The sequence below is a fragment of the Dendropsophus ebraccatus genome, chromosome 1 (assembly GCF_027789765.1).
Source record: "Dendropsophus ebraccatus isolate aDenEbr1 chromosome 1, aDenEbr1.pat, whole genome shotgun sequence".
NCBI classification, from domain to species: domain Eukaryota; kingdom Metazoa; phylum Chordata; class Amphibia; order Anura; family Hylidae; genus Dendropsophus; species Dendropsophus ebraccatus.
The window spans coordinates 9,387,348-9,410,360 of record NC_091454.1 but is presented as its reverse complement, the minus strand read 5'-3'; the positions used below and the strand labels follow the sequence as shown (position 1 = coordinate 9,410,360).

At 44.5% G+C, this 23,013-nt stretch overlaps 1 protein-coding gene across 1 annotated transcript; it reads left to right on the top strand.

Annotated features, from left to right (window-relative positions):
- The first annotated feature begins 6,636 nt into the window (after positions 1-6,636).
- Positions 6,637-15,453, top strand: LOC138788635 (aldo-keto reductase family 1 member C1-like). The gene is made up of 9 exons (XM_069966708.1): positions 6,637-6,742; positions 9,436-9,603; positions 9,732-9,848; positions 10,110-10,187; positions 12,180-12,302; positions 14,060-14,169; positions 14,268-14,433; positions 14,871-14,953; positions 15,305-15,453. Exons 1-9 carry the CDS (start codon positions 6,656-6,658, stop codon positions 15,345-15,347), a joined length of 975 nt encoding a protein of 324 aa, XP_069822809.1. The 5' UTR covers positions 6,637-6,655; the 3' UTR covers positions 15,348-15,453.
- Positions 15,454-23,013: the final 7,560 nt, after the last annotated feature.

The following is a 23,013-nucleotide window of genomic DNA, read 5'->3' as shown; positions in this document are numbered from 1 at the left end:
AATACTACACGATGTACAGTCCCTTTGCATTCTGCCAGAGTACCCACCCATGTAATTCATCCCCTCAAATCCATATATCCTGTAGGGCAGGTCTGTTTTGGCTAGGGGGCACTGATAGCAGCAATAGTACAGTGTGCACATTGATTATACATTTTATTCCTATAAGGCTCTGGTGGGCTCTGCTATGTTAGGGAGGCAGCAGGTGTCAGGTGCACTGTACCCACAGACCCCCAGCTTCCCACCGACAGCACTGCATCACCACTGAGCAGGAAGTAGTGGAGGCTGAGGTGTTTGCTGTCAGTGCAGGACAGGCTGAGGCTGCGGGGCAGGCTGTCAGCAGAGGTGGGTGATGGCCCCAATATTACTGATGTACAGCCCCCCTGTACTCTGCCAGAGTACCCCACCCGCGGCAGGAGCAGGGGGCGGTGTTTGTCTTCCTTCAGGTCAGGATGCGGCTGGTACACAAGGAGAACACTTTCCCCAAGAGAACTGGACTTGATCTTTCCTCTTCTTGAGTAGGCCTCTGACTCTTCTGTCCTGGACCGTGTCTCTTAATTATCTTATATTATTAAGGGTTTTATAGACCTTTGGTTAGAAGCTCTGTATTTTTATCAGGATACTAAGCATCTCTTGGGTATCAGTCTACATCTGTTCGCGTCCAGTCTTGGACGGACCATCTGGCTCAGTTCTCCGGCTGAGGCTCTGAATGGAGGCCCTGGAAGAGGTGTGAACCCAGCCATACTTGCACCATTCATGAAAAGCAGCGTAATAACTTTCAGCATAAACATGATCAGAATAAGAAGAGTTAAACGTACACTCGATTGAACTTACGATTTGGTTTTATTGTTCCTGTAAGTTACAAAGGTCACCTGTACTTCACCGTACTGCAGACACAACACTCAGGGACTTCGTTGTCCCAATGCGCTAGGCATGTGTTGGCTAAGGTGTCCGATTTTCTTCTAACCAGCTGACCATCGTGTATGGAGACTAATGATGGTCGAACAGTAAAATGTTCGAGTTCAAGTCGAATCTCGAACAGTAGTGAAGTTTGGTTCGAAGTTCGACTCAATGGGAGGAATCAATGGGAGATGTTCGGGTTTATTTTTATACCTATACAGGCAAGGGGAAGCTGAAATTACCATCCAGAAGAGGAAACTGGAACAACTTAGTGAAGAAAATTTGGCTCTAAGAATGACAGAAAAAAATTAAGGGTAAAATACTTCTTTAGCGATGAGCGAATATTACGCTATTCACACTAGACCGAGACATTTGCTTCAAGTGTACGTTCATCACTAGTGTTAGATGACTTTTTCGACCTAAAAACAAAAATTGATTTTGTGGCCCTTGGGAGTATTCAATTGGCAAAACACAGCGATAACTGAGCTCAAGGAGATCAATGAAAAAATTCCAATGAAGTACTCAATAAAGAGTCTCCACTGATGCCCCCAAAATTTAAATATGCAAAAACGGAGTCCGTGGAGCCTCGGTTGCGAGTCTCAAAACACGGGAATAGCCAGATATCCCTAGCCTGTTGCCAGGGGGTGCCTCATGTATTCAATTTGATTCGATTAAAAAAATAAATAAAAAATATTAATGAAATTGAATTGAATTTGATGAGTCATTAACCACACTAGAGAATCATTATACTCAACTCTTTGACTTTCTAAAGGAAATTAATGAAATGGATAGCTGTTACTATGTGTACCTGAAATACAAAAGAGAACTGCGAGAATGTGAAGATGTTCGAAAGCATCACTATAATCATGCTGCCTTTTCACTGTCTGTTCTTTTGATTTGATTTGAAATCGAAGATTAAATAAACAGCCGATAAAATGGCCTTTACGGAGCTGCTGGCTTCTGCCTTTGAACCAGCTACAAAATGAAAGGAAGGCAGAGGACACCCCTCAATGGGAGATGTCCTGGTTAATTTTGACACCTATATGTATGAGAAAATGTATATATCCTTCAGAACAGTAAACTGTAAATATGGAAGAACTCATAGCCTAAAATTTGGCTTTAAGAACATACATCTAACAGATGAAGAGATTATTGGAAAAAAAGTGGATCTGCAATGCAGACTGTCAAAAATGGGCTCTGTATCCACTCAGGATAAATTTATCCACCAACTCCTCTGTACGAAACATCGATACATCTAACAGATGAAAATATTATTTAAAAAAAAATTTGTTCTGCAATGCAGACTGTCAAAAATTGGCTTTTTACCCACTGAGGATAAATTGGTACCATTGGTGGAAGCGAGAAGAGCCCAGCAGGGAACACGGAGGTTGCGGTTTAACTAAATTAGGTAGCAAGAGAGAAAGAGGTTTTTAAAAAATAACTATTTTGAGGCCAACAAAGAGGATGAGGATGTTCATAGAGGTGTATTTTTCAAAAATATATTCCGTTAAAACACTTGGAACGCTGCTGTGGGCAGCAGTAGAATCCAATTTTTAGAAGCAGCAGGCATAGGAACTACAGAAGTAAGATGTAGTGCTGTGGAAATGTGTATTTCACATTTTTAAGAAGACATTCTACAGTTTACTAGTCAGTGACATCGGCAACCGGGGCAAGAAAATGGTCAGAGATCCACGCTTGATTCATTTTTATAAAGGTCAAACGATCCACATTGTCAGTGGATAGACAGATACGTTTGTCAGTTATCACCCCGCCAGCTGTGCTGAGTGTGCGTTCCGAGATAACACTGGCTGCTGGCCAAGATAACACTTCTATGGTGTGTCTAGCAAGCTCAGGCCATTCTTCCACTTTGGACACCCAGAAGTTGAATGGGTCAAGACTAAGTCCAAAAACGTTGATGTTGAGGCGCAGCACCGTTGTTGCACACCACCTTACCTGGTGTCAGGTTGTTAGCACCCAGCCAGTGGCCGGTCTGAGTGCGCAGAGCCCTCCACAGCTCTTGACCTGTGTGTTGACGGTCTCCGAGACAAATTAATTTAAGAACGGCCTGGTTTCTTTTAGCACATGATGCTACCTGTCGAGGTTGGGGATCCTGGCACCATCCCAGCAGTTTTGAAGACTGTCAACGGAGACCCAGATGCACCAGAGGCAGTGTCAGCCACCAAAGTCACCCAGTGAGCAGTTAGGGATATGTAACAACCTTGACCGTACTTACTGGTCCATGTGTCTGTAGTCAGATGGACCTTGGTGGACACAGATGTAGCCAACACGCTTGAGATATTTTCAGGTGGACAAGCGTACATCTGTAAGGTACTTCGGCTCTTAGCATCTTTGCCTTACTGGGGATCAGCCCCTCTGCCTTTTCTTGGGGGGTGACTGTCCTGACATAACAGATCCTAGGCATAGGCAAGGATTGGTCCTAGTCTTCCGGTTACCCCACTTCTGAAGCTTAGCACTGCATACTGGCTACATGTCCAGCCTAGACTGGACACTCCTCTCACCTCTCTGGCTAGATCACAACTAACTACCCTCAGGAACTAAGGATATGAGAGTGCAAATAGGGTAGAGTGGGAGCACCCATGATTGCCAGTGATAGAGACAGAAGAGGGGAATAGCTGGACAAGGACTCTCCTGCTACACTTAGCTCTTTGTGAGCTTCTAGCCAGAACTAGAGCATAGTGGATTCTACTTTACAGCTATTTTCACTGTACGTCCTAATCACATAATATAATGGTTATACTCCTAGACACTATACATCACTGTAAGGCTTCTACCTTAAAGGGGACTTGTCACCATAAAAAAAGATATCTAACCTATTGTCATCATGTTATAGAGCAGGAAGACCTGGGTGGTTTGATATATATTAGGGATGGTCCGAACCTGCCGAGGTTCGGGTTCGTATGAACCCGAACGCTCGGCAGCAGATTCCCGCTGTCTGTCCAGCGGGAGGAACGCCTGGAAAACTGGGATACAGCCTATGGCTATGGCTGTATCCCAGTTTTCCAGGCGGTCCTCCCGCTGGATCCGCCCGCTCCACGGAGCGGGCAGACAGCGGGACTCATTACCGAGGGTTCGGGTTTGTACAAACCCGAACCGAACTCTGTTCGGACCATCCCTAATATAGACATATATATATATATATATATATATATATATATATATATATATATATATATATATCTTTATGGGAAAAGATTCAGTATAACTTGAAATTCCTGCCATTCATGCTAAAGAGTCCAGTCTATTGAGTGACACCGCCCGCTGGACTCCTTACCACAGAATGTTCAGAGATTTTATAAAGTTATACTGAATCTTTCCCATAAAGATATATATCACTCTGCTCAGCTCTTCCTGCTCTGTAACATGATGGCGATAGAATAGATAGCATTGTCTTGGTGACAGTTTCCCTTTAAACCCCCCATTGACCAAAGCTACAAAGTTCCACAGGAGGGATCATCATTGTCATCTAGCCACAAAGCCGAACCTGACATCTCAATAGACTTTGCCCAAAGAACTACTACCCTCAGCTGCCTATGATGCCCCTAGGTACCGCATTTATGATTGTGGTTATGGTATGAGTAAGGATAGGATTACAATGATCAGCTGTAGGAAGTTCACACAGTACATATTCTGGGTGACTTCGGGATGTAGTGAAAAATGTATATAAGGGGGACTACACAACGAGGGGGCCTCCCGACTGTCACTCAAAAGATGATGTCAGGTGGGAAGAAGGATCAGGAATGTTGGATTTCAGGTCTCTGATCCTTTTGCTGAAAAGTGAAAAGTATTTGGGGTCATCATGTACGAGTTCCCAGCGGATAGTTATTCCCAGACAGAACCCTCAAGGAGCTTAGAACACTTAGGGGGAGATTTATCAAACATGGTGTAAAGTGAAACTGGCTCAGTTGCCCCTAGCAACCAATCAGATTCCACCTTTCATTCCTCACAGACTCTTTGGAAAATGAAAGGTGGAATCTGATTGGTTGCTAGGGGCAACTGAGCCAGTTTCACTTTACACCATGTTTGATAAATCTCCCCCTAGGAACTTAGAACATTCAAGGAGCTTAGAACACTTAGAACTTCGAACGAGGATGTCAGGAATGGCAAAATGGCATACACAATCAAGGACAGGGAGCCCTGATTAGTCCCGCCCACTGTCCCTGCCTACTTGCCTCAACGGCCAAGGGCAACTACGAAGGCATTCCCTACTCTTGATATGTGGAACATTGACAGACAAACGAACAAACAAACACAATAAGGGTACTATTACACGGAACGATAATCGGCCAAATTGGCCCTATCCGGCCAATTATTGGTCCGTGTAATAAAGACACGATCAGCCGATGATCGTTGTCATCGGCTGATCGTTGATATAGGTTCTGACCTATATACGTTGGGCGCCGACCGCACACCGCTACGTGTAATAGCGGAGTGTGGCTGACGCTGACGATATGCAAAAAGGAATACATACCTATCCAGGTTGCAGGGCTCCTCTTCCTCTGTGCTTCTCCCCGGGTCCCGCACGCTCCAGCTTCAGAGCGGCCTGCTGACAGGCCGCTCAGCCAATCACAGGCCGGGACCGCCGTGGCCTGTGATTGGCTGAGCGGCGTGTCAGCAGGCCGCTCTGAAGCTGGAGCGTGCGGGACCCGGGGAGAAGCGGACCACAGGAGCAGCCCTGGAGCCTGGATAAGTAATGTATACAGTTCAAGCTAGGGCTTCCAGCAGCCCTCGCTAAACGATTGTCGGGCCGTGTAGTAGGCCCAATAAACGAGCGCCGATCTAGAAGATCGGCGCTCGTTTACTGTTGTTATCGGGCCCCCATCGGCCAGTGTAATACGGCCCTAAGTCAACCAAACCAGGTCAGCAACAGTCGGACGGCGCAGTACAAAAACAATAAGTAGGTGGATAGTCGAGGTACGATGCAAAAGGTCAGGGCTGGCGGCAATAAGCAAAGTCGAGGTAGGCGATAGTGGTCAGAGACACAGAGAACAGAGAGAAGGGATAGGGAGCTGAGCAGGCGAGTAAACTCTAAGGCCCCGTTCACGCGGCGTAATTCCGCAGTGAACCTCCCCGCTGCGGAATCCCGCCGTGCTCAGTGTGCTGTTGTAAGTGAATGGGAGGGAGGGAGGGAGGGCGCGCGCGGAATTACGCTGTGTGAACGGGGCCTTACAGTCAGCAGGGAAAAGAGGAGCCTGCTGCTATTTACACAGGATAAGAGACTGGGTCCAGCAGTGGTTTGGAGCAGCCCTGATCCCAGCACCAAGCTCAGCTGAGCAAATCTAGCAGTGCAGTAACCCCTGCACCGCCAGAAGTCTGACAGGCAAGGCGGGTGTGGCTGGAAAATTTTAGACACAATTCAGACAGAGAAAAAACACAGACAAACTCAGCGCTTCCTCGGCCGCCCTGAGCGCAAAGTCGCATTCCTAACAGAGGAGCTTAGATGTTCAGGGCTGGAGCAGAGATGTGTGATGTCCTCTAGGACCTCCATATTCATTGTCCCCCAGCTTCTAACTAACAGATAAGTCACAGGTTTTGCATCTGACCATGTACAGACTGTAGGTCAGCGCTCTATACATTCGTCTGTTCACAACACAATGACTGTGCAAAAGTCAGAGCTCAGATAATTCCATGGGGCCCCACACTCCTAGGACTGGCTGCAGAGAGGAGGGGCGAGGAGTGGGTATATACGGCACACACCCTGTATATAGCAGACAGACAGGAGATTGGGACACATTGCACTATGGCACTCAAGCCAGACTCCTATTTTGTGCTGAACGATGGGCATAAGATACCAGTGATTGGATTTGGCACCTATGCCCCGGAGCCGGTGAGTGACCATCTTGTTGTAGTACATTCCCCCGCCACATCTCTATATAACTGCTGGTATGTCTATACACATGGGAGGAACTTCTATACCCTACAAAATTACTAATGTGCTCATGCACAGTCCTGCTCCCCCATACTCTATGAGGGACACAAACTTTTTTTGCACTTTTGTCTTTGGATTTCTAGTTTGTTTTTTTTTTACTTTTCATGTCTGAATGTGAGGTCTGAAGTCTGGAAAGGAATCCATAGGGGACTGGTCAGGGGGGTTTAAAGATAAGGAATGGGCTACATTGTAATGTAGAATTTGTAACACCCCTGATATAAAAGAGACATTTAAAAAATATTGATCAGCCGGGTCTGGGTGTTCAGAACCCCAATGATCTCCAGATATAGGGGGAGAAGCACACAGCTGAGAGCGTCACTCCCTGGCTCTCTGCAATTTCCATATTACTGTATAAAACAATCTCCATAGACTTATAATGGACCAATCAAAACTTTTTACTTGGCTCTGTAATTTTCTTTGTCTATGGCTCTGCAAATTATATATAATATATATATATATATATATATTTTTTTTTTATAACGACATAGCATAAATCTTAAGGCTGGGTTCACAAAACGGATGAAAAAAAAAACGGATGCATTTGTGTGCATCCATTTTGATCCGTTTTTTTCTATTGACTTCCATTATGAAAAAAAGTGGATCAAAACTCATACGTTTTTAAATGGTACACAAAAGTAAGGTCAGCTAAGATTTTGTGTACGTTAAAAAAAACTGATGCATTTTGATCCTTTTTTTTTTTTTTTAATAATTGAAGTCAAGGGAAAAAACAATGCACACAAATGCACCTGTTTTTTTTTTTTTTTTGCAAAAACAGATTGCAAAACCGTAGTGTGGACCCAGCCTAACTGGGACCCTAATTGGCAAACACTAAACCTGAGCTCACCGGCACCGGCTGATGACTGGTTGGTCTCCAGCACATATTCCTGATTCTTGTAGCCCCACAGGTCCTGGAATGAGGTGAGGCACTTATCCTTGCTGCCTAAACAAATGTGGTCCTCTCCTCTCAACCACCGGCACTCTTTGTTGAACATAAATGTAAAAAACCCTTGGGCTAATATCCCATGCGACCTTGGGCTTCTGACTACTACATTACACTGAACTAGTCCCCACTCTCCTCTGAACACAACTAAAGAGGGATTGGTTGACCGATAAGGGTTCTCCCACCTTCTAGATGTCGAAAAAACAGCCCTCCAATGGTTGTAAAACTACAACTCCCATTGTGCCTGGACAATTGTTGCAAAACTACAATTCCCATCGTGCCTGGACAACCAAAGCCAAAGCGTCCAGAGTGACCAAGCAAGTTCAGATCCTTATAGGAGGTCTCTGTTGGGGTCTGTATACAGGGAGGATCCAGACTGGGGTCTGTATACACAGGGGAGGTCTAGTCTGGAATCTATATTTGTTGTGTGTAAGGTCTCTCTCCACGTAGCAGTCTGGGGATCCTCTGTACCATGTAGGTTCCTAAATGTCTGCAAAGCTTCACCATTCCATCTCAGGTATCTCCTTGTTGCAAATATGAGACTATTGCTTCATGATTTTGTTAAGTTTTTACAATTCCTTTGTGTCCTCAATGCAGGGCCGGACTGTCCATCTGGCAGTTTCGGCAAATGCCAGATGGGCCTGTGCCCTCTGTGGGCCAATCTTCTTCCATACAGTAAATCAAGTAATGTTGTGCAAATCATGGCACGAGTCTGCAAGAACGCTTTGCTAAAGGGAAACAGGGTCACAGACACAAGTTGGGTGTTCTGAGCACCGGGTCTAAAAAAGAGGGCCAGAGGCAGTAGTCTATATAAGAGAGTGGGAACCATGACCAGCAATCGGGGTCCTTGGAGTGTAATCAGGCTAATGTCTACATTCTAAACATATATTCTGTCAACATTCTAAACCTAAATTCTGTGTCAACATTCTAAACCTACATTCTATGAAAGCATTCTATCTGTTTTGAATATTTTGTCAACCTTCCATAACAACATTCTATTGCAACATTCTATGTCAGAATGTAGGCTTAGAATGTTGACATAGAATGTAGGCTTAGAATGTTGGAATTGAATGCTGACTTAGAATGTTGACATAACATTCTAAATCTACATACTTAGGGCCCTTTTACACAGAAAGATTATCTGCCAAAGATTTGAAGCCAAAGCCAGGGCTGGATTTGAAAATGGGAGAAATCTCAGGCTTTCATGTATGACCTGATCTCTGTTTATAGTCTGTTCCTGGTTTTGGCTTCAAATCTTTGGCAGATAATCTGGCAGATAATCTTTCTGTGTAAAAGGGCCCTAAGCCTACATTGTATGTCAACATTCTAAGCGTAAATTCTATGTCAACATTCTAAACCTACATTCTAAGGCTGCGTTCACACTACGTATAACACCGGCCGTGTCGCAAAATGGATGATCTCCATTTCTGCTGTACACTCTATGGACCCGACAATCAAAGACCCGACAATGTAATTCATGTCCATATTGGGTCCTCCAGTGAGGAGGATGCCCCCTCTGATCTGCCTAGGAAACTAGTGTCTAGGGTTGGGGGCCCTTGTCACATGCACAAGATGGAACAGATAGATGAATATATATATATATAATTTATTTTTTTTCCCCATTTTATGCTTAAATTCTTTTTCCGCACAGTACACCAAAGAACAGGCAGAGGAGAGTGTTAAGGTGGCCATCGAGGTCGGATATCGCCACTTGGACGGCGCCTTTATGTATGGGAATGAGGTTGAGGTCGGCAAAGGTATAAACTCAAAGATCGCTGATGGGACGGTGAAGAGAGAAGACATTTTTTATACTGGGAAGGTAAAAAAAAAAATCGCAATCTTTTAAACTCAGATCCAAACTTTCCTGTTTTAACTATGTCATTAACTTGACCACTAGGGGGCAATGCTCATTTGCAGGAACATTTTTTTATTTTTTTTATTTTTAAGCTTTGGAATAATAACCACTCGCCTGAGAGGGTCCGACCAGCCCTGGAGCACTCTCTGAAGGATCTGCAGCTGGATTACATGGATCTCTTCATAATCCACTGCCCTGTGGACTTTCAGGTTTGTCTGGTCATAGATTGTGTAGCGTGGTTTTGGTTTGCATTATTATTACTGTTATTATTATGTGTATACTCTAGTCACAACCAAAGCAGCCCCGAAACTGAACCAGCAGGGTGAAGGAAGAGAGTTGGTGGCCTTATAGAGAAAAGTGATGGTCTAAATGCCGCTCTGATTGTGACTAGAAAAGACACAATGAGGCGGAGTAACTTTTCTAATACTGTAAATGTGAACAATGACTGAATCTTGCTTTTCCTCTTCCAGCCCGGAGATAATCCCTTTCCTAAGAATGAAAATGGGAAAGATATTTTTCATAATACGGATATCCGAGATACATGGAAGGTAAAGTATGATAGTTCTAGGCAAAAGTTATATCATTGGGATGTAGTACCACCCTTCACCTGTAGTGTCCACTGATGGGAAACCTCATTTGGTGCCACCGACTTATCCTAGTGATACATTGTACTACTATACCCCAGACGACCCTTGCTGTGTGTACGCCATTATGTGCCTACAGCACTATGAAACAAACTTAGGAGCTCAGAGTTTAAACAGTTAAGTGGTGATGCAAGAGCTTCACCACTTACCTCCTCTGGACTAGCAGTAAGAAGTGATGCATCATGTGTGGTGTTATCCCTTCAGTGGTGATGAAGGTGCATTCTTTAGTTTCACCACAAGGTGCCAGTGCTATGTGTAAACTGTGTTATGTGTTACACAGATGTAGCTGCTAAAGGGTTACTGAATTTTTGTACCACATGGTCTGTGCTGTCCAATAGGAGATACTCTTTCTTTTCTACCCATCTTTGCTCTCTATACATACACACACAGTTCCTAGGGGACGGTCCAGTTGATTTGTGTTAGAGGTCAGAGACACACGTACAAGGAGGACACAGAGACTTTATTTCCAAGACTATCACTACCGACACTATGCAGTGTTAAACCCCTACAGGAGGACAAGACAGAGATCACCCCAGCCACATCATGAACCTCTCTAGAAAGTGAAGGGCGGTCTCCTACGGCAGAGGAACTGACCCGGATAGAGCAAAGCAAACGTACAAAGGTCTACGTACTCTATATCGCAGCACAAGTGAAACCGGGAGACACTCGGACACTTGGCTTTGCCCAGGTAATCTAGTCTGGGGCTTGTGTCACCCTAGTAGGACTAATACCCTGACACTGAAGGGCAGAAGGTGGTTAGTGAAACACTGGCACAAGTATTCTTCTCTCAGGTATCTCTCTCTCAAGTTTCGGCAGAGCACACTACTACCCTAGCACAGATTCAGTGAGCACAGGTCTGTACCAACAAGAAGTTATCTATTGCCAAGATACCTGGTATTCTGAAGAACTGTTTAGTAAAGCCATTTTATTTATTCTACTTGGTCTCAGTAATCATTGCACTAGCATCTACACATACCGGCTACATACTCCTTGGGTTACTTTCCCCTTTCTGTGGGTGGCAGTACAGACAGTCCGGGTGGGTCATCTCCCCACTCCGGACCACTGTGACCAGAGCCCAAGGGACCCATCACAACCCCTGCAGGTCACCGACCATTGGGGATCAATACAGCCAGCCACAGTTAAAAGCAGGTATACCATCACACCTGAGTTAGCACTGGCTTCACGACAGTACCATCACTGGCTGAGCTGTACAAAGCCGAAGTGACGTCACCCATAACAACCTAGTAAGTGACCGGTTGAACAGAGCAGCACCACACATGCGCCCCTACTTACTGTAAAGTAAACTAGTTGGTGACAGCCAGAGAGGAGCTCCCCGCCGGGCATTTCTAGTGACCCGGAGCTCCTACGCTATGATATCCTTCCTCTCCAGGTTGCCAGCGAGCTCAGCTGCATAGAAGATGTGCCGGCGACCCGGGGAGGGAGGAGATCACTGTGCACAGAGCTCGGGTCACCAACAATACACAAACACCATCCCCCAAGTGCATCCCCTTCATACTACCGGCAGTCCATCAGTCTTGTGCAGGAGGAAAAGGAGAGCAGCCCCGGAGCTCCTGCACAGTGGCGTCCTCCCTCTCCAGGCATCTGGAGTGTCTCCTATGCAGCTGAGTGCACCGGCCGCCTGGAAAGGGAGGACATCACTGTGCAGTAGATCGGGGTCAACCTCTATGGCTGCCGTCTGCCAGCAGCCAGATGGGAATACCCACTCCTGTAACCTTGATGCCCAAACACCTCAATAACTGTCAGCTCAACACTAGATCAACTTACAATTATCTCCCCCGAGTTTGTTCAGATACTGAGTACCGTACAAAACTTCAAGGGGAAAAGTGGTTTGTGTTTGAACACCGAGGTATTACTCTAATTATTTTTAATTTCTAGGCTATGGAAGTGTGCAAAGATGCCGGTCTGGTCCGATCCATCGGTGTCTCCAACTTCAACCGTCGCCAGTTGGAGCTTATTCTGAACATGCCGGGACTGAAGTACAAACCGGCATGCAACCAGGTATCTACCATGTATTTTCTCTTAAAATAAAATAATTTCTTAGTTCTCTCTGGTTCTAGGATTGGTGGGTGACAGTACAGTCGTGGCCAAAAGTTTTGAGAATGATACAAATATTAATTTTTACAAAGTCTACTGCTTCAGTTTTTAAAATGGCAATTTGCATATACTCCAGAATGTTATAAAGAGTGATGAGCATAACAGCAATTACTTACAAAGTCAATATTTGCCTAGAAAATGAAGTTTATCCCCCAAAACACATTTCAACATCATAGCAGCCCTGCCTTAAAAGGACCAGCTAACATCGTTTCAGTGATTGCTCCATTAACACAGGTGTGGGTGTTGATGAGGACGGGGCTGGAAATCAATCTGTCATGATTAAGTAAGAATGACACCACTGGACACTTTAAAAGGAGGCTGGTGCTTGGCATCATTGTTTCTCTTCTGTGAACCATGGTTATCTATAAAGAAACATGTGCAGTCATCATTGCACTGCACAAAAATGGCCTAACAGGGAAGAGTATCGCAGCTAGAAAGATTGCACCTCAGTCAACAATCTATCGCATCATCAAGAACTTCAAGGAGAGAGGTTCCATTGTTACCAAAAAGGCTCCAGGGCGCCCAAGAAAGACCAGCAAGCGCCAGGACCGTCTCATAAAAGTGTTTCAGCTGCGGGATTGGGCTACCAGCAGTGCAAAGCTTGCTCAGGAATGGCAGCAGGCAGGTGTGAGGGCATCTGCACTGTGCACTGTGAGGCGGAGACTCTTGGAGCAAGGCCTGGTCTCAAGGAGGGCAGCAAAGAAGCCACTTCTCTCCAGAAAAAACATCAGGGACAGACTGATATTCTGCAAAAGGTACAGGGAGTGGACTGCTGAGGACTGGGGGAAAGGTCCAGGGAGTGGACTGCTGAGGACTGGGGGAAAGGTCCAGGGAGTGGACTGCTGAGGACTGGGGGAAAGGTTCAGGGAGTGGACTGCTGAGGACTGGGGGAAAGTCATTGTCTCTGATGAATCGCCTTTCCGATTGTTTGGGACATCTGGAAAACAGCTTATTGGGAGAAGACGAGGTGAGCGCTACCACCAGTCTAGTCTCATGCCACCTGTAAAGCATCCTGAAACCTTTCATGTGTGGGGTTGCTTCTCAGCCAAGGGAATCGTCTCTCTCACAGTCTTGCCTAAAAACACAGCCATGAATAAAGAATGGGACCAGAATGTCCTCCAAGAGCAACTTCTCCCAACCGTCCAAGAGCAGTTTGGCGATCAACAATGCCTTTTCCAGCATGATGGAGCACCTTGCCATAAAGCAAAGGTGATAACTAAATGGCTCAGGGAACAAAACATAGAGATTTTGGGTCCATGGCCTGGAAACTCCCCAGATCCTAATCCCATTGAGAACTTGTGGTCAATCATCAAGAGACGGGTGGACAAACAAAAACCAACAAATTCTAACAAAATGCAAGCATTGATTGTGCAAGAATGGACGGCTATCAGTCAGGATTTGGTCCAGAGAATTGCAGAGGTCCTGAAGAAGGGTCAACACTGCAAATAATGGCTTGCTGCATTAACTCAGTCTAACTGTCAGTATAAGCTTTTGTTACTCATAATATGATTGCAATTATATTTCTGTATGTGATAAAAACATCTGACAAACACACATAAAAACCAGAGGGCAGCAGATCATGTGAAAATAAAATATTTGTGTATATATAATGTAAGCAGACGGACATACTGATTGTCTCCCGTGTATTCGTCCCTATACAGGTAGAATGTCACATATATCTGAATCAGAGCAAATTACTGGAGTTCTGCAAATCCCATGACATTGTGCTGGTGGCATATGGAGTATTGGGGACCAGCAGGGCGGAGGGCTGGTACGTATACGTATAGTGGCTTACTATATGTCATTATATCCTGGTCCTGGATCAGAAAATTATAGAAATGTTGAATGTGTTGTCTTCATGTCTGACAGGTACGATCAGGATTCCCCCAGAGTCCTTGAAGACCCCGTATTGAATACAGTGGCTAAGAAGCTGGACCGCTCCCCGGCGCAGGTGACCATGCGGTATCTGATGCAGAGGGGAATCGTTGCTCTTGCAAAAAGTTTCAGCCCTGAGAGGATTAAGCAGAACTTCCAGGTAAATAGAGGAAAATCACTTTGTTGCCTTATACATAATGGTTAGAGGTGAGCACAACTCGAACATTCTGGAGTCCAATCGCTTGCTGAAGAAGTTGGATGCAACCCATGGGTGTTCTGGAGAACATGGATACAGATACAGCCTGTGGCCTATGGACGCATCCATATTTTCCTGGACTTCCTAGGGCTGTTTAGGCCACAACTGCACAACATCTTTTTTGACCATTTGATGTTTTTTGTTTTTTTTTGGGATTTGAGTACAAATTACTACAGTAATTTCAGAACAACACCCATTATGCCACAAATAACGGCCATTGTTTTTAAATAATTGAGAATTTTTTGATGAATTTATGATGATCGTCTAAAAAAAGCATCTATTAATGGCTTCCTGAAAAGGTGGCTCTAACTATAATTTTTTTTTTTTTTTGTTCACTCCAGGTTTTTGACTTTGAGTTGAGCGATGAAGATGTGAAAACCCTCGATGGGGTCAATAAAAATTTTCGTTACTTGACTCTTGATTCGTAAGTGTCTTTTTAAATAAATAAAATTACTTATTACTTATTATTACATAAAGAGGATGTGTCATTGCCCCCAACCCCCCCCCCTCCCCTCGTGGAGCCTGACATACTTAACCCGCCCTCTAAGTCCCGCTCCTGGGGCTAAAAAAACACGGCCCCTGAATTCTCAGCCCCAGGACCGGGTCCAGGAGCGGGACTTGCAGGGAGGGTTAAGTATGCCATGCTCCACGAGGGGTCGGGTGGGCTCCACCACCTTAGCCGGGCTGACAGGTTCCCTTTAATTTTTTATGTTTTTTTTTTCCATTTGTACCTATTTTTTTTTTATTTTTAATTTCTTTATTTTTATTATTTCAGCTGGAAAGAACACCCAGAGTATCCCTTTCATGATGAGTATTAGAAACACTGCCTTGGATCCCTTCTATGAACAGTTTAGCAATGTTCTCTGAACCCAAACGCTCGTCATTTGAAGAAGTTGGATGCTGCCCTAGGGTTGCCAGAAAAACATGAATACAGCCTATAAATGGGCTATGACTGTATCCATGTTTTTGTGGAATCTTCTTCAGTTGCCTGGAGTCAAAAGCAGAGCATTCGGGTTCGGAGAACATTGTCGAACCCGAACAGTCCGTCCAAGGCCCACTGTGAACCCTGACATCTTACTTAGCTCCTTAGTCTGACTTCCGATGGATTATACCATCTATGGGGCAGATTCTTCCACATGGACTGAGAATCTGGGAAATTCTTACATTCAGTCTCTGCAGAATATATCACACCTGCATCTCTTACCGATTCCACATCGAAACCTACAAGTGTTGGATGATGAAAGAACAATGTCCTATGTTTATTGCAATAAAAGATGTTAAGCTTTAGAATATTGCAAGTAAATTCAGTCGGTCGTCAATTTTACTTTAAAAAACATATATACTGATCTGGACCTTAACATTTTTAAAGCTCTATTCAATTCTGTATCAGTTTTGGTAATCTGTGTCCTAAGGGTTGAGAACCTATCATGTAAAGCCCTCTCAAAACACAAGGGGGCACTCCCTTCGCCTGAAGAACAAAAGGTTCAATCTCTAGAGGTGATAAAACTTTTATGCCATAAGAATCAGTGAATCGGTGAAACAGTCTACAGGTGCCCACACACCTTCAATGGCTGATGGTCCAATGTTCATTGAGCCAATACCTCTCTCTCTCTCAATCGGCCCATAAACATGAACAGTGGCCGAACAGTGGCCAAACAGAGCGCAGCAACTGGAGCATGCTTGAGTCCAATCTTGAACACTGGATAGCTGTCGGCTGATGGACAACTCTTACACCAGGTCCCACCATACGCATGAACATTCAGTTTGACCACCAGAGCTGGCTGGTATTTCCCATGAGAACAAATGAATGTTTGGATCAGATGAGCCCATCTGGAGCATGTTCGAGTCCAGTCATTTGGTATTTGAATACCAGTGGTCGAAGAAGTTGGATACAGCCCTTTGGAGTCTTGGAAAACATGGATAAGGTCATAGGCTGTGTCTATGTTTTCTGGACTCCCTAAGGCTGCATCCATCTTCTTCAGCCACTGGTATTCAAATGCCAAACAATTGGACTTGAACATGCTCCAGTTTGGCTCATCTGAACCAAACATTCATTTGTTCTCATAGGAAAGACCAGCCAGCTCTGGTGGTCAAACTGAATGTTCATGCGTATGGTGGGACCTGGTGTAAGAGTTGTTCATCAGCCGACAGCTATCCAGTGTGTAAGACCACTCTAGGAATAGTCTAGAAGGGCCAACTTCTTATGACGTTCATATGTATGGTGGGATCTGGTGTATGATTCGATAGCTGTACGATGTATAAGGCTACCCTGAGAATAGATGGGCCATCTTCCTACATTGTTCATGTGTATGGTGGGATCCGGTGTATGATTTAATAGATGTACCCTTAGAGCCCGTTCACACTACCAGTGCGAAGATTCCGCTCAGAATCCCTGCCCATGGACTCCGCGACAAATCCTGTTTGCTATGTCTTTCAATGGGAGGCCTTGCGCGTCTTCACTCTCTCCGCCTCTCCACTCAAAGAATTGTAATGTTGATTCTTTGAGCGGAGAAGATATAGCAGGCAGGATTCAGCGCTGAGTCTGTGGGCGGGGATTCGTGGCGGAATCGCCGCACTGGTTCCATAGTGTGAACAGGCCCTTAGAATAGATGGCCACCTTCTTCCATTGTTCATGTGTATGGTGGGATCTGGTGTATCTGCCTTGTTGTTTCTGATAACTGTTTTTACTGTATCAGATTCCCATGAAGCATAAGTATGAATAGTAATGACCTGTATAAATTCCTTCTTTACAAGCAAGTTTCATCACTAACATATCAGACACAAAGGCGACTCTTTTATTCCAAATTGATCTTCGGTTTCAACATGGACAATAGTTTTTTTTTTTTTTAGCTTTGTTCTCTTCACAAATAATTTTTTCAGTCACTTAATATAGCTTCAACTTTTTAAGCAATATTACAAGGGAAGAGCGAACTGCAACCTTATTTTTCATAACCAGTAAGGTAAAAAAAACAAACAGCAGCAGCCTAGTAGTACCAGGGTGGGAATTATTTTGGCCCTTCCAAGCCTAGTAATACCAGCCTGCTACCTCCCAGACCAGGGGCACCATTATTTGATGCTCTGGGACTACTGGTACCCGGCTCTTCTGAATACCCCTGTGATAATGTAAGGGATAGTGTTAGCCACTTTACGAGCTAACACAAAGCCCCGGCTTAGTAATGGATCCTATTAGGCTTTCACTGCTAAGCCCGTAAAGTGCTTAAAAATGTCAATATACACTAGAATTAAATAAAAGCACCCCATATTGACCATTTTATTTTAAATAAACCACAGGATCCAGTGTAGTCCTCGTGATACCAATATCTTAAAAACAAAAAGAGACAAAATAAGGCAGGGGTAGAACACCCATCATTTTGACAGGTTCTCTGCTTAATTGATTCCCCCTCCCCATTCCCCAATAGAATGCACCCTGTGCCTATGCATGCCCATTTATCTCCCGGGGAGCAAGAATTTAAATCCTGGTTGGGGTTGGGGGTCAGGTCAAGTCCAGCCACCTGAACCAGGCTTTTTTTTTTTAAGTTTGTCCTAACGCATCAAACCCAAACATCCAAGGGCCCGCTCATCAATAATTATTACTCTCAAAATACCGAGAAATTAAACTTCCTCAACTAAGGGGGCTCTGGAGGACATTCTGCTGCTCCAGATGAGATAAACATCAGACAACAGGGTCTTCAGATGATGCACTTACCATTTATTAGATAAAAAAAAATATCTGAAAAGTCACCAATAGATGGCGCCATAACAGTATTTTATTTGCATAAATTGAAGCCTTTGCAGATGCAGTAGTTATAGAAAGCCATTATATCCCAACAGTCTGATCTCATCCCATGTGACTTCTGATTATGGGGTCACGAAGGGCCAGGTCTTTCGTGACAGATGGACATCAGTGTCAGATCTGAAGGACAGCATTTCTCAGCATGGAGGCTACAACTGGTTCAGCTCAGGTTCTTCTGTCAGGTTAATGTCCAACTGTGTTTATTGTAGAAGTAAGGGTTAAGCTAGGTTTTGTGGTGTTCACACTTGAGGAATGAGATTGTTCTTGGATATTTCAGAAGTATCTGATTACAATAAGCACAATATATCTAGTTCACACAGCGCACATTCTGGGGATTCTCCACTAGCGTCAACACTGGAGTCCATACTGTAGGTATATAAGAATAATTAGACATGGAGGGTTAGGGGGCTTCTTTGAAACCTTGACAGCACGTCCCAACGAGAAATGTTCAATTCCAAGCAGAGGTCCGTAAAGGTTTTGGATGCTTAAAGACCATTCATTTAATGTCATCCTCTTGGGCTAGTAGAAGACATGATAATGGTCTTCAACTTGAAGGCCACAAATTTGTCCTTCAGGTCAGGATGCGGCTGGTACACAAGGAGTCTTCCTCTCCCCAAGAGAACTGGACTTGGTCCTTCCTCTTCTTGAGTAGGCCTCTGACTCTTCTGTTCTGGACCGTGTCTCTTATATTATTAAGGCGTTTTAGACCTTTAGTTAGATACTCCAAATTTTTATCAGGATACTAAGCATCTCTTGGGTATCCGTCTACATCTGTTAGTGTCCAGTCTTGGATGGACCATCTAGCTCAGTTCTCTGGCAACCATACCTGCACCATTCATGAAAAGCAACGTAATAATTTTCAGCATAAACATGATCAGAATAAGAAGTGTTAAACGTACACTCAACTGAACCTACGATTTGTGGCAGACTGTAAAGGTTTTATTGTTCCTGTACAGTGCAAGACGGCGTGGAAGTTACAAAGGTCACCTGTACTTCACCGTACTGCAGACACAACACTCAGGGATTATGCTGTCCCAATGCGCTAGGCATGTGTTGGCTGAGGTGTCCGATTTTCTTCTAACCAGCTGACCATCGTGTATGGAGACCTCCTGACTCTCACTAGTTAGATGATAAGAGGGTAAAGAGGAAGAAGACTGAGAATGCATGTATATGGGAGGATCGGGAGAGCTAGAGCTTCATAGAGCTGGCGCAACTCCAAGCGTAGGGCCTGACCCAGTTGGGAATACCATCTCTAATCGACAGCATCAAGGCTATGATTAAAGCCAAGACAGACAACTCTTTAAAAGGAGAGGTTACCCATCTGTAGAGAGCTGTATCCGGGTTGTCATTACTCTTTATTACAGAGCGGGGTGTTGGTTGATGTCTATCATCATGGCACCAAAGGGGTGAATTCCCAGTGGAAAATAAATGGCCTATAAGTCTCCACACATCTTCTTGTATAATATAATGTTCAGCTTCTCTCTGTAGCTCACCCTTTGCTCTCTCCGACCTCTGCCACGCTCACCTCTCACCTATATACATATATATATCAGACTAGGCTGAGCGGTCCTAATGCCTACCGATGCAAGGGGGTATATGACGTAATAACTAGGGGGATTTACACGTCTCCTGTAAAGATCTGTATATCATTCAGCTTTCCTAAAAACAGGTATAACTAACGGCAATTACAGTATACAGGCTATAGGTCAGAGCTGTATACATTGCTCTGTGCACAATGACAATGTAGACATTGGAGCTCAGATTCCTCGGGGCCCCACAGATACTCTATAGTCTGGCTGAGGAGATTCTATACACAAAGGGGAGGGAGGGGTGAGAGCTGGGTATATACAGTGTACAACCCGTGTAGGTAGCAGACTTACAGTGCAGGACACTGGGACACATTGCACTATGGCACTCAAGCCGGACTCCTACGTTGTGCTGAACGATGGGTATAAAATGCCGATGATTGGATTTGGCACCTACGCCCCGGACACGGTGAGTGAGCCCGGGGTGATGGTTGGTATCAGATGATGCCCCTAACACATCTAATACTAATTACTGGTAGGTGACGCCAAGGGGTCTGTGCACATGGGTGACCTCCATACTCTTGGGCACGGATAGAGCAGACAGATGGGTGGAATGTATTTGGGCGCCATCCTTATCCCTTTTTAATGGGAGGCGTGGAGTTTATTTTGCTGTTGTGTCCCAATTTCTAGAATTTTAAAATTTTTACAGCAGAAACAGAAAGTGAGAAGTACAAGGGACAGCATAAACTGGGGGCCTATTGCCCATTCCCAGGGCTTACCTGAGGTGATAGCCGCAACCACTGATAAGCTTTGTATGTGTAATTAAAGGGGTCGTCCGGGATAAATTAATCATTACCGATCCTGCTGGGGCTGCGAGGGAAACGTACCTGTCCCACTCCTTTGCTATTACTAGATCTCAGGCTGCCTGTTCTCCGCCGCTGTCAGTGTCTTGGAAACATCTGGTGATGCCCAGCTCCCCCTGGAAATGGCTGGTCAGCATTGATCATATACTGTCTGTGCTGTCATTATAACTATATAGGCGGGGGGGGGGGGGGGGGGGCACTGGGCATATTATTAATATATGGGCACAGTGGACATTATTACTATTTGGGCACAGGGGACATTATTACTATATAGGGGCACAGGGGACATTATTAATATTTGGGGGGCAAAGGGGACATTATTACTAAATGGAGGCACAGGGGACATTATTACTATATAGGGGCACAGGGGACATTATTACTATATGGGTGTACAGGGGACATTATTACTATATGGGGGCACAGGGGACATTATTACTATATAGGGGCACAGGGGACATTATTACTATTTGGGGGGCACAGGAGGCATTATTACTATATGGAGGCACAGGGGACATTATTACTATATAGGGGCACAGGGGACATTATTACTATATGGGTGTACAGGGGACATTATTACTATATGGGGACACAGGGGACATTATTTCTATAGGGGTACAGGGGGCATTATTACTATATGGGGGTACAGGAGACATTATTACTATATAGAGGCACAGGGGACGTTATTACTATATGGAGGCACAGGGAATAGTATTACTTTATGGGGGGGCACATGGGACATTATTACTATATGGAGGCATAGGGGACATTATTACTATATGGAGGCATAGTGGACATTATTACTATATGGAGGCATAGGGGACATTATTACTATATGGAGGCACAGGAGGCATTATTACTATATGGGGCAAAGGGGACATTATTACTGTACAGGGGCACAGGGGACATTATTACTATATGGGGGCACAGGGGACATTATTACTATAGGGGTACAGGGGGCATTATTACTCTAAGGGGTACAGGGGACATTATTACTATATGTAGGCACAGGGACATTATTACTATATAGGTGCAAATGGGACAGTATTACTATATGGGGAAACAGGGGACAGAATTACTATATGGGGACATGGGACATTTTTACTATAGGGGTACAGGGGGCATTATTACTATATGGGGTACAGTGGACATTATTACTATATGTAGGCACAGGGACATTATTACTATATGAAGGCACAGGGGACGTTATTACTATATGGAGGCACAGGTAATAGTATTACTATATGGGGCATAGGGGACATTATTACTATATTGGGGCACAGGGGACATTATTACTATATTGGGGCACAGAAGACATTATTACTCTTTAGAGGGATTATTATTATTATATGGGGCACAGAGGACATAATTACTATATGGGGGCACAGTAGGCATTATTACTATTTGGGGGCACAGGGGACATTATTACTATATGGGGACACAGGGGACATTATTACTATATGGGCGCAAAGGGGACAGTATTACTATATGGGGGCACAGGGGAAATTATTACTATATGGGGGCAGATGGGACATTATTACTATATGGGGGCACAGGGGTAAATTATAGCACTGGGTACAGCAGTGATGTCTCTTCAGCTGTTATTAAACTACAACTCTCAGCATGTCCTGAGAGTGAAGGCTCCAGTGCAGAGGGGTTTGTACTATGTGGAAGCAATCCTTTTCTGTTTTAATGGATTGGACATTGTGCATGTGACCATACCAAATATGTTATTTTTTTGTCATTCAAAAATTTTCATAATGTTGAAAAATATGATTTTTGATGTACATAGATTTTTACTGTAACTTTCTTTCACACTTGTTTACTTCACTATGAGTAATCATTTCATTTCTTAAACAGTACACCATAATATTATTGCCGGGACAAGGTCATAAACCAGGATGACACTCCAAGAAAGGAGTTAGAAGCCAAAACCAGGGAACAAGCCAAGGGTGATATGAGTTCAGCTGTTACAAGATCAGGATTCAGGTGCCGAGTCAGAGAACAGGGCGAGGTCAAGAACTTTTGGGAAACACTCAGGAGATGCTGGGAGCAATACTAAGGGCTATCAGGGACCGCCATGGGACACTGCTAAGGACTAACAATCAGGGCCAGCTATGGGACACCGCTAAGGACTAACAATCATGGCCAGCTATGGAGACACCGCTAAGGACTAACAATCAGGGCCAGCTATGGGACACCGCTAAGGACTAACAATCATGGCCAGCTATGGGACACCGCTAAGGACTAACAATCAGGGACCGCTATGGGACACAGCTTAGGACTAACAATCAGGGCCAGCTAT

Bases quoted from the DNA above. Each gene is read 5' to 3' on its own strand.
- LOC138788635 (XM_069966708.1), top strand. From the start codon at position 6,656: ATGGCACTCAAGCCAGACTCCTATTTTGTGCTGAACGATGGGCATAAG. The intron at 14,434-14,870 runs GTAAATAGAGGA...TGTTCACTCCAG, and splicing joins GGATTAAGCAGAACTTCCAG to GTTTTTGACTTTGAGTTGAG. The intron at 14,954-15,304 runs GTAAGTGTCTTT...TTATTATTTCAG, and splicing joins CGTTACTTGACTCTTGATTC to CTGGAAAGAACACCCAGAGT.